General features: G+C 53.5%; 1 protein-coding gene across 2 annotated transcripts in view; it reads left to right on the top strand.

Moving 5' to 3' along the window:
- Positions 1-12,496, top strand: part of Suclg2 (succinate-CoA ligase GDP-forming subunit beta) — a 204,990-nt gene that overhangs the window by 121,757 nt on the left and 70,737 nt on the right. For both annotated transcript variants that reach the window (XM_047535047.1, XM_047535048.1), the window contains exons 6-7: positions 895-984; positions 6,112-6,208. In XM_047535047.1, the coding sequence (XP_047391003.1) occupies positions 895-984; positions 6,112-6,208 (187 nt within the window). The remainder of the gene's footprint in view (positions 1-894; positions 985-6,111; positions 6,209-12,496) is intronic.

The raw sequence follows: 12,496 nt of genomic DNA on the forward strand, positions 1-12,496 counted from the left end.
TCAGCCCCCTAGCCTCACTTTTTAAATCAGTGAAATAAAATGGAGTAATTTCTACCCCACGAGGGTGTGAGCATTGCGAGGGGTGAGGGTTGGGAACTGCCTCAGCCTACCTCAGCCTACCTCAGAAAATGTAGAACTTCAAACCCACTTTTAATGTTGTGCTCAGTGTTAGGACCACATTGAAAATCTGTAGCAGAATAGTCATTATTTCTTTTAGAAAATGATTTTTCCCTTTGGAAAGGAGACTCTTGTTTCCTGAACCTCTTGGGCTGTGTACTCACACTTTGGTGGCGGTTGTTAAAATATTCTTGCTCATGTTGCGCCTGTAGGCTGGGGACTTTACCCATAGGCTAACCAGTAGTCTCGAGGTCAGCCTGATCTGAACCAGTCCCGCTTCTGAAGAAGAGGTGAAGTAGAGCGTGCCCGCAGTGCTCGGTTCCGAGGGAATGGCACTTTGTAGGGCGAGGTGTCATTGAAAGTTTTCACCATAAGTACGGTGCTTAAACCAAAGATAACGCCAGCCTTCGAAGGACACCTCTGACCTAACCGCAGCGTGAGGCAGGAAAGCCCTGCTTGGACGCCTTCCAAAGGGTGTCATAAAAATTAACTGACTCAATATTCATCAGTGCCATCTGTGTAGTAATTAGAAGCGAAAACTGGCATCGGACGGCGCTGTCAGCAGGCCGCCTGGAAGAATGATATAGTTTTTGGAAGGGCTGTTCGTAGCCGGCCTGCTAATTAAAACACACCCCATAGGCAGCGCAGCCCAGAGCTGGGGAGAGGCTCCACTCTTTAATTACTCATTTGCAAATAAATACTAAGCGCTTTCTTTTTGGGGTTGTAAATCTTCTCGCTTGACTGTCTGAATTTGTTCATTGGATTTATTTTGACTAGGAGCAAATCGACATTTTTGAAGGGATAAAGGACAGCCAAGCCCAGCGGATGGCAGAGAACCTGGGCTTCGTGGGGCCTCTGAGGAACCAGGTAGGTGAGCCCGGGAAGGCAGGGTGCCCCACGGGCTCGGGGTGCACTGGGCGCTCCTTCCCTGCCTCTGATGTGTGATTGCCAGGAGGAGAGGTGTGTCCGAAGTCCAGAAGGAGAGCGCCCAGCCGTGTGCCCCTGTGAACCTGTGGGTGTGCACAGTGTGCTGCCCGAGGGTACAGGCCACCTCTGCTGGCCCCGCCACCTGGCACGGGGCACATCCGCCTGACCTCAGCTTCCTCTGTGACAGGGATGGTGGCTGCTGCCTGAGGTGGTGGGATCTAGCTTGGTGTGAGAGGGTGCTTGTCACAGTCCTCCATAAAGCCAGTTCCCGGGAGGGGTGTAGCTCAGTGGTGGAGAGCTCACCCCACAGGGCTCATCCCAGCACCTAAAGGTGCCCATCAGATGTGGTCATTATTAATAGTACACGCTTCCTCAAAACTTGCTGGCCTTCTGAAGCTCACCAACACTTGGGCTGAATATTGGTGTCACATGGGCGGTTCAGTAGGACCAGCTTAAAACCTGCTGTGACAGGACGCATGCGTTAAAGTAGGAGTGACCTAGTGTGCACTGATAAAGCAGTCACAGTAGGACGTCTTTGGGCCACAAAGACAGCAGCTGCCCCAGGGCGACGAGGGGCGGAGTCCGCCGCCAGCCTTCCCCCACGCCCTGCCTCCCTCCAGCCATGGCACCTGACCCTGCGTTAGGTGCACGCTTCTCTGTCCCAGCCAAGTCAGAAGCGCTTGGGGGACCCTCCCCTTCCTGTCACTCAGAGGCCTCCCTAATAACTAGGTCGCGAGTGGCTGCTCTGCCTGGCGCCTGTGGCTGCAGGGTGCGGTTGTCCCTCGGCTCCCAGGCGCACTCGCTCTGCCCCCAGCACAGCAGAGTCTAGCCGAGTTCGCGCTCCTCCCGCGAGCCGGGTGGTGCCTGAGTGCGCACGCATCCTCCTGCGCCTGCGCGTTGGATCCTCTCTGGACGCAGAGCCCGGGGCTGCTGCAGCCTGTGGTTCGCGGACCACAGCAGCACGGAGGCCGCACCTGTCTCCTGTTCGTTCAGAAGGCTCTCCCCGCGGTGGGGGAGGCCATGAATCCAGGAGGTGTAACCGCGAGGCGAGGCTGGCCTCTGCCCTCCGTCCGCTTGCGCAGTGCCGCCTTGGACACACGCGCAGCGCATAGGATCCAAGTGGCGGAAGGATAAAGCGAAAGGAGACCTTAAGTGCAGATGTATTGAATGAAGGAAGGTGGCGCTTACTGAAAATAGGAGTGGACTCCCTAGAATGCCCCAGATCCAAGATGGCAGAAGGGCCCGCGATCGCCTGGGCCTGGACCTGGGGAGTGAGGGTGGGCAAGGTCCGAGGACCTCATTGCCGCTGTGATTCTGGCGAGGGTGCCAGGGACGCGCCCGCTGGAGGGAGGCGCTGGGGGTTCCGAAGTGTGCTTCTGGTGGTTGCTGTCTTGGAATGAGGCTGCCCGGCTTCAGCCACCCGCTGGACGCTCAGGGCTCCTGGTGCAGGGCTGTAGTCGAGGAGCGCACCTCTGCCATGTGGCCCCTTCACGCAGGGCCCATGGCTGCAGGTGCCAGGACCCTCAGCCTTCCTTGTATCGCCTGCCCATCTGGGCAGCACCTGCCGGTGGGTGGCTCTGTGGCTAGGGCCAGTGCTTCACCACGGCAGGGGCTCTGACCTTCTGGATCATTGCTGGGTGGCCTGCAGCCCAGGGAGTGCTGGGCATTTGTGTTAGTGGCCCCGGAAGCGTGGGGTCAGGAAGGGCTGGTTCTCCAGGACAGACCCTCTAAAGAGCCCCCCGGATGCAGCAGGAGGTGGAATGAACCTGGGGTGGACAAAGCCTGCTGACCCTGTGGTTCCAGAGCTGGGATGAACAGCAGGGAGCCCTGCGAAGGCAGCCCAGCCCGAAGCCATCCTGGACACCCTGTCCCGCCTCTCCTGAGAGCCAGCCAGCTGTCCGTCAGGGCCTCAGCAACGCAGTCTCAGGTTCCCGTAGACACACCAGCCTAAGGAGTTCCTCGGAGGACAGTGCCCCCCAGGATGCAGGGGTCTCTCCTTTGTCAGCTGTGTATTAGTGATTAACTGAGGAGAGGAAATCCATTTTCTTTTCTTTTTCATTGCTAACGCCTTGAAAGGCTTCAACTCCTGCTTGGCTCAGCTGCTTGGTGTACACTGGGGTGCTGCTCACTGGGCCCTGGGAACAGACACAGTGGGGAGCCAGTTGCTTGCTGAGGGCACTGGCCAAGGGCCCATGGGCACAGGGAGGAGGGAGGCTGATCTCATTTGGGGGCTGCTGGGTTTGTGTGTCCAGGGGCAGCCTGGGTGTTTGTGCAGCAGGAGGGACATGGGACAGGTGCTCAGGGAGGCCATGTGCAGAGCCACAGGTCTGGGCATGTTTGCTCCAGCCAGGGGGTCAGTGGACTATTCCAGGGACCAGGTGTAGTGAAGGCCAGGGTCAAAGCTGGGGAGCCCCTATCGGCCATCAGTCATGCATCCTTGCTAAGGAAAAGGTGATTAGGAGCCCGCAGACCCAGCGTGACTTGGAAGGTCACTCAGTTTTGGTCTGGGGCGTGGCTTAGACATTTGCAGACCCCTCACTCATGAATGAATGACATAAAATGATTGTCTGATGACATGACTGCTGTTTCCTGTGATTCACACTTATTGCCTCTGAGCTGTGATTTATTAATGATAACAAAAATAAAGATGATAAATCTCTCCCTCATAAAACTACCAAGATACCCGTTTCCTGCCTAAAATTCATTTTGGCAAAAATTTATTGAAACAACTAAAGCCACGGGAAGCTTGGATGTGACTGGACACTGACAGTATCTCAAGAGTTCCCATCAGTGGAACCCTGTCCCAGAGGGTCCCCCCCCACCCCTCTCCACCCCTGCAGTGGACCCCTGTCCCCAAAAGGTATGTTGCAAGACTTGAAGCTTGGTGAGGTTGCCTTCATATGCATTTGGTTTTAGGGATTTAAATTTTAAATTGCTCAACCAACAACCTAAAATGCATGCCTGGGTAGGAGAGAAGCTTTCCGGACGGCAGGGTCACCGGCTGCATGTTGACCTGCGGGTGGTTCCTTTCACTGCGGTCAGCTTACGTGTAGCTTGAACACAAGGAAGGCAGGGGAACTCACTCAGCTGGCCGTGGACCCTGTGTCCTGACATCACACATTGGCACGCTGGCAGCCATTTGGACCATCATCTCTGAAACAAGACATCTTACCGGGGTCCCCTTGCAGATCCCACCGAGAGGTGTGTCAGCCCAGCCCATGGCATGTGAAGCTGACGTAGCCCAGCCCCCCAGCGCTGTGCCCCTGGGTCCTTGCATGGCCTTAGTGGCCGAGGGTGCAGGCTTCCTGCCAGGTGAACACAGACTTGAGGGGTTCTGAGGCCACCAGCCCAGGGTGCAGCTGTGGCCAGCAGGTGAACCACGTACGGCAAAGGCATGGAGGTGGGATCGGCCTTAAGAGCAAGGTTCTGCCCCATGCAGAGCTTGTGCGGACTTGAGGGCATCGTGCTTAGAAATAAGCCGGTCCCTGCAGGACTATGCTGGGTAGGTCCACAGATGAGGGGCCCAGAAGAGTCCCCATCAGAGACAGGAAGTGGAACCGTGGCCACCAAGACCAGGAGGGAATGCGGCTGGGAGCTCGTTAGGGGGCACGTTAGTCCATTGGTGTCACATGCCTGGGGTTTGATAGCTACAAGAAAAGAGGTTTGTTGGGGCTGATGGTTCTGGTCTGAGGCCTGGGGTGTCATCGTGAGGGCCTTCGTGGGGACAGAGTCCAGAGGTGTTGCTTGGTATCATGTGGTAAGGGGCAGGGAGCGTGGGTGTGTCCTGGGTCTCTCCCTCTTCTTGCAAAGACTAGGATTCCATCCTGGGTTCCTCCTTGATGGCCGCCCAGATCCCAGCTCTGCACCAGGGTCAGTTCATCTCCAGCCGCCCAGAGCCCAGCTCTGCACCAGGGTCAGTTCATCTCCAGCCCTTTCAACACTAGTGTGGGCAGCATGGTCCACCAGGATTCCTGAGGAGGCAGGGCCTGTCTTCACCACACTTTACACTGGGTGTGGTGAGTCCGTGGGAGGTGCAGGTTCTAGAGAGAGGGTGCCCAGCTGTGTGGGGGTGCACCGACGTAGTCCTGGAACTCATGTACGCTCAACCGTGGCTGCAGCGGTGAACTTGGTGTGCTGTGCATTATCACACCACACTTCTTCAAAAAACGGCCAGGATAAGATGTGGAAGGGCCAACAGGCGCCCAGGGGCAAATAATGCAGGCTGGCACCAAGAGCAGAGGGTGGCAAGGGGCCCCTGGCTGGAGATGAAGGAAGCCAGCAACAGGTGGCATCTGCCAGGGACCTTGACGGCAGTCTCGCGTGTTGTGTGTGGCGCTGTCCAGAGTGAGCTGGCTCCTCCACGGCCTCTCCCACCTCCTGGCCTTCCCGGTGTTAGCCTACAGGACCAGGCAGGAGTATTGCCAGCTGAGAAAGAGTGAAAGAGTGAATTTCAAGCATGCGACGGAAAGCGAAGTCAGGGCCGGATTAGGGGAGCCTGGAACATTCCTGCCCTTTGTGGTTTGTGCCTTCAGGACAAACTGTTGAGTTTGAACCGTGCTGGGACCGTGCCGTTTAAGACTTCCCTCTTCCTGGCTTGCAACAATTTCTACCAGACACTCAGAAATTGTACTTGATTGATGAATGTGATAGTGGTCTCACTCTTGTGTAATAGGAAAACCTAGTCATCGTGGTTCACAATCACTGCACACTTGCTTAAATGGAGCCTGTTTGTTACTGATTGCAGCTTAGCAATCTTAGATAGCAGTCTTAACTTGTTTGATAGGGACATGATAATCAACAAAAAGATTAATCATGTTTTCAAATTGCACTGAAAATATTTTGTTTTCTTGATAATGGTCTCTTTCTTCTGTCTGGAGGAAAGTTGAGTAATTCTTTCTAATGAAAAGCAGTAGAAATTAAAATAATTGTGCGTTTCTGTTTTTCCCTTCACAAGACATAACTGAAAATGAAGACATAATTTGCTGTCTTTAAGATTTTCACTAATCGAGCAAAATACATTTTCTTTCACTGCTTTGGGCTAATTCTGTTTCACTTGCTCACATTTAGGCTGCAGAGCAGATTAGGAAGCTGTACAACCTCTTCCTGAAGATCGATGCCACTCAGGTGGAAGTGAATCCCTTTGGCGAGACCCCAGAAGGACAAGGTAAAAGCACGAGGAGAAAAGTGAATGTGTTATAATTATTCATGTGAACTACAAATTAAATCGCACAGGGGCTGCAGTAGCAGCTGAGTTGCATCCTCCCCCTTCAGTAATATGACGCCTGCAAGGTTTCAGATGTACCCCCACCGCAGCGCAGGTTTTCACCACCTGTGTTGTTTTATGTGCATACACAGACACGTGCACAATGTGCATACAGATGTGCACACAGACATGCATACACAGACATGCATACACAGACACGTGCACAATGTGCACACAGATGTGCACACAGACATGCATACACAGACATGCATACACAGACACGTGCACAATGTGCACACAGATGTGCACACAGATATGCATACACAGACATGCATACACAGACACGTGCACAACGTGCACACAGATGTGCACACAGATATGCATACACAGACATGCATACACAGACACGTGCACAACGTGCACACAGATGTGCACACAGACATGCATACACAGACATGCATACACAGACACGTGCACAATGTGCACACAGATGTGCACACAGACATGCATACACAGACATGCATACACAGACATGTGCACAATGTGCACACAGATGTGCATACACAGACATGCATACACAGACACGTGCACAATGTGCACACTGATGTGCACAGACATGCATACACATGTGCACAGACATGCATACAGACATGTGTATATGCATGTGCACACAGACACACGCAGACATGCATACACAGACACATGCACACACAGACACATGCAACACAGGTGTGCATGTACATACACAGAAGCGTGCAGGCACGACATGTGTGAGACATCCTGCACACACAGACATGCATGTGCATATGTCTTCCTCCAGCCTGTTGCTGCTGTGTCTCGGATGAGGATCTGGGTGGGGAGCACTGCTCTCGCGTATAGTGAATGCACCTGCTATTCCAAGGCCAGAACCTCCTGATGCTCTGTTCCCCCAGTCCTGAGTGCGAGTCCCTGGTGTTCCATGTCGTGCACATCATGCTGGAGCCCAGCCTCTCTGCAGCTGGGCTTCCTCGCCCTACCTGCTTCAGGGCTTCTGCTTCGGGTATGAGGTGGCACCCCTGGGGGGCAGGCTTCTCCTACCCACCAAGTGCCGAGCAGCCTACTTGGCTGTCTTATATGTGGGCATCTGCCCTTTTGCTCTGTGTCCTGTGTACAGTTAGGGTCTGATTGGCGCTGAGTGGTTTGGTAGCAGAGGCTTGTGACTGTGGGGCAGTTGGCGGGGGCAGAGGGCAGCAGGTAGATAGGACAACATACCAAAGTGCACATCCATGCCGTGTCTTCCAGGTGTCGCTCCCGTGCCCGGCATGCTGTGGGCAGTCAGTAAATAGGGACTTGCTATTGAATCGTCATATGAGTCTCTATGTGCAGACCAAGGGTATCTGCAGTGTTTTCTCCTAATGGAGATTCTGTGGTCAGACTCAGAAAAGTTAAAATTTGTCCTCACGATCCACAGAGTCCTGGTACAAATTCTGGACCTACCATGTTCTGACTGTAGACCTGGGCATTCACCTGCAGAAGCCTAGATGCTTTTATTAAAACAAAGAGGTAAAAGTGATATTTGTCTCAGAATGGTTGTGAGAACAAGGTGGGCTGTGTACTGTGTGGACGTCCAGGCCAGACGCATCGTCGGTCAGTCCTCACCTCCAGGAAAGGGAGGGAGCGCCTCTTCAGGCAGGGCAGGAGGAATCCCGGCACCTTAATCAGCTCCTCTGTCGATGGACCAGCCTCCCCAACAGGAGCATCTCAGGGGAAGAGAAGGTGTTTTTGCTCACAGTTTCAGAGGTCTCAGTCCATAGACTGTGAGCTCCATTGCTCTGGCCCGAGGTGAGACAGAATGTCGTAGCTGAGGGGCGTGGAGGGGGATGGCAGCTCGGGACCTGGCCATCAGGGAGCAGAGGGAGAGCTCTGCTCACCAGGGACAAAATGTAAACCCCCCAGCACACCCCAGTGACCTGCCTCCCCCGGCCAGGCCCAGCTGCCCACAGCCTCCCCCAGGTACTCCCTATCAGCAGATCAGTCCACTGGTGAGGTCAAGGCTCTCAAACTAAAGTTCCACCTCTAAGTCCTGCATTGTCTCATGCCCGAGCTTTTGGGGGACACCTCACATCCAAACCGTAACACCTGGACGGGTCAGAGTTCCTGTTCAGGAGCTTTGTCTTCCCACAGATGACCGCCTGATAAAAATCTGTGCTGGGACATTCATACACCAACTACCGTTCTTCAGAAATATTCTGGAAATTGATGTGGCTGACTGTAAAACACGAGTTTTTCACATAGAGAAGAAGAGACGGGCAGGACTGTTGAACTCGAATGCCTGGTTCTGTGACCAGCTTTTCCACGCTGTTCTTGCTCCGTGCACAAGCCTGTGGAGTCGGGGACCGCGTCCCCACTGTGCAGGAGTGCAGCACTAACCGGCCGTTGCGGGCAGCTGGCCTGAGCCGGGGTTGCAGCCCGCCCCTTCTGTCCAGCAAGCACGCGGTTCCCACGTGCCAGACAGTCAGAGTTCATCAGCACGTGGCTGAGGTGAAGTCAAGGAGTAGAGGGGCGTGGGAGCCCACCAGGGTCTTGTGCTGCTTCGCCAGCAGCCGGGCTGCTTCACTGAAAAAGCAGCAAGCGAGGACGAGCCGGGCGTGGGTGGACGCAGGCACAGCCCGGCTCCCCAGCCTCTGTGCGGTGCCCAGCCGGGCCGCGTCTGGCAACAGGGGTGGGCGCCTATTCTCAGGGGGTGTCGGCAAGTCCCAAGTTTTCTTGCAGATTATTAAGAAAGAAAAGCTGGAGGTTTTTGAAAGAATCATCACACAACACATTCTTTATATATAGTTCATTAAAACAGAAGCCTTACATGATATTTTTAAGAGCAGAATTATCTTTGGCTATTAATTTGTTCATTGTACCATAAAAGTTCAGCTATTGAATTATAATCACAATTAAATGAGTGTGTTGGTTTGTAACTCTAATGAGCAGTAGTCAGATTAAACCCAATTAGGAAATGGTGATTAATGGCCACGTGCCCAGGTTGATCTTCGCCGTGTCCAGCGCCCTGAAGCAGCCCTTCACGAAGGAGGAGTTGAGCAGCGCTGTGTTTGACGTGGAGGAAGACTTGCCATCTGAGAACTCTTCCCCCAAGGTTATTAGTGACCCAAATGCAAGAAATATGTATACATGTGTATGTGTATATGTATATTTTTTAGTTGTCAACGGACCTGTATTTTATGTATTTATATGCAGTGCTGAGACGCGAACCCAGTGCCTCTCGTGTGCTAGGCAAGGGCTCTACCCCTGAGCCACAACCCCAGCCCAACTTCACTAACTTTAGCTTAGTTTAGAACATCCTGGTTGGGATTTCAGTGGTCGCTGGGGACAGGCCTCTGGCCATGGCCTGGCTTCTGTTTGGGAGCTCGGAGGCTCTTCTTTTACTCATTAGGAGCCTAAGGTGTGGACAGGCGTGGCCTGGGGAGTGCCCTGCCTGCCTCTGTTCTCCCTTGGTTGGCCCTCTGCAGTGGGCAGCCCCCACGTAAGCCCTGTGCAGTTCTGAGGGACACGTCATGGCTGGTCCAGCTGCCCCACAGGCCACATCTGTCCCCCACAGGAAGCAGGGCACAAACCCACAGGGCGAACCAGCCTTCCTGAAATCACAGTGAGCTGTTAGGTGACGACCCAGGGAAGGCCAATGGCATTCCTTGCTTGTCCAGCTGCAGAAACAAATTAATTCACTAACTGGCTGTGCGAGGGCCAGAGTTCCCGCTCCCCGTAAGTGTCTCCTGACCTGTCCGTCCATTCTTTCTCTTTCTGATCTCACAGCCTCGGTGGGAGTTCACGTCGCGTTCCATTTCTTCCACCTTCCGGGCTCTGCCTGTGTCTTTAAAGCCTGTGATTATCAGGATGGTCATTGGCCCCCAGGGAACATGTGGCCAGGTCGGGGACAGGTTTAGTTGCCCCAGCTTGGGACAGCGCTCTTGGCTCCTGGCAGCAGAGGCCAGGGAGGCTGCTGGGTCCCTGTGGTGCCCATGGCCCTGACACCAGGGTGTGGCCCCGGCGCACACCCGCAGCCCTTCTGAGGATTCCTGCCTCTTCCTCGGGCAGCACGGGTCCCTTCATGTCTGCAGTGGTGACCCTGTGGCCAGGATTCCTTGAGAATGGGGGCCAAGGAGTCCGCAGTCAGCGGGCACACCCACTTTCCTCCTTCCTTGGGGCCGCTTCCCTAAATAGCTGCCCGTCCCGGTGCTTGCGGGTGCCCACGTTGTCGGTGGGCGATTCTCCGCTTCTCTTTATACACAGACTATTTTCAAGAACATTTTCAGCTTTCTGCCTACCCAGCCCCCTCTCGCCCCCTCTCTATTTTTTATTTTTGCAGCAACTCAAGAAAAGTTCTGGAAAGTGTTCAACTCTTGGAACTTTGATAGTTAACGGAAAGTGGGGCTCGTCCTAAAGTGTCAACACTTTAAGGCCATCTCAGCCCGTCCTGTTTCCATAGCACATTATGGTTATTTATCACAAATCAAGGGGAGCCCATTGCCGGGAGACAGATTATTTCTCAAACCAATCATGACAGTCGTACTTCCTGCTGTTTTCACGTTCCTTTTATGCGCACGTCTCCCCTTGGAAATGTGTTTCTCTTTTGTTTAACTCCGTGGCACATTCTTCTGTTAAGATTCTGGGGTCAGAGGCCTCTAACTGCCAGTTATGTTCTCCATCGAGGGAGCTGAATTAGCAGCTCGCAGAACCTCACGCCACCAAACAAAACCCCCTGTGAATACCAGAACCATGGCGTCCTTTGATATTTGTTCGGAAGGAAAATTCATTTGTATAATCTATCAAGCATGTAACAATGTGCTTTTGATGGTGAAAATTGTTTTATAAATATTAATAGGTGTGTTTTTTCTATGCTTTGTATACAGAATAGCCTTTGTTCAACATGAATTTTATGTAGAATGGAGGCTTCATTAACGTGGTGTTCAGAATCTCCGTGTCTGAACTCAGCTCTCGCCTCCCCTCTGCGTTTACTGGGTGGCTTGCTGCTTTCTGAAGGGAGAAGCCGGGGCGAGGAGCAAGTGCACTTCCTTGCCCGTGCCTGACACCGTCACCAGCTGGCTCCTGCACGCCAGTTCTAGGACTGGCGTTTGGAAACAAGTGTGTCAGAGCTGCTCTCGAAGCTCTGCTCTGCTTTACCTTTTTATTTTCATGCAGTTGAAAGCCTCCTTTACCCAGTATCGCCTTCCCTCCAACAGACAGGACAGTGGTGTGCTCTGTCGTCAGTGGGTGAAGGCGGGGCACCGTTGCCTGCGTGGTAGCTACGGCAGTGGTCAGCCACTGCTGAGAGGGGGTCCTGCAGTTCTCTAGCGGGAAGGAGGGTCAGGACACGGAGGTCTGGAAGCCACGTTATCAGAGTTCCCAGAGTCCGAGCCCCAGAGCAGCAGTGTTTGTTACAGACCAGCAAGTTGTGGGTCCTCCGAGGCAAGGGAGGGTGCCTTCTGCAGTCCTCATGTGGCTACAAGCTTGTCAACAGCCTGGGGACTTTTACTGCACTGAAGCCCAAAGAGGCTTGTTCTTTCCTGCGACATTGTTTCTGTGTTGTGTCCCCTGCTGCTGCTGTGGTCATCTTACAGCTACGTGCTAGCAGCTGCAGCCTCTGTAGTTAAATGTCAGTAATCGGAGCTACTATGTGTCAGTGCAAAACCGCAGCCTGTCAGCCCTTAAACTGCTGAAGTTTCCCTTCTGTTCTTCTACACTGCTTTGCTGCTGTGCTGGGGAGACAGACCTCAGGCATGTGGAAGGAGTGGTGTGGCCGCTTCTCAGTAAAGCTATCCAGAGAAACAGGCTCCAGGCGGTCTGTGAGACCTGCCTGCCACCCTTCACTTAGACCCTCAGATCTTTTTCTTCTACCAACTTTTCACCACTTTGGCCTTGAGCAAAAGTATCATGTGACTCGAGGGTTGTCACAGGCCTGTTTGGCTGAGGATTCTCAGCCAAATGTCTTCTCTGTCAGCCTGCTGGCATTGCCAGCTGTTAAAATCCTTCCTTTGAGACCATTCTTTATGTATTCACAAAAGGGCTCCCATATGAAAACGCCAGTTGAAACTCTTTTCTGTTTACCCCAAACAAAAGCCCAGGGTTATTGGGGGATGGGATGGTCCCGAGTCATTTCTCCTGAGAGGGAGTGGGGAGTGCTGCAGATGCGCAGTAATGATAGCAAGCCCTAGGGCAAAGCAAAGGCTGTCTGCAACCCAGAGGCGGCCGCAGTCCTGAGCCCTG

The sequence above is a fragment of the Sciurus carolinensis genome, chromosome 19 (genome assembly GCF_902686445.1).
Source record: "Sciurus carolinensis chromosome 19, mSciCar1.2, whole genome shotgun sequence".
NCBI lineage: Eukaryota > Metazoa > Chordata > Mammalia > Rodentia > Sciuridae > Sciurus > Sciurus carolinensis.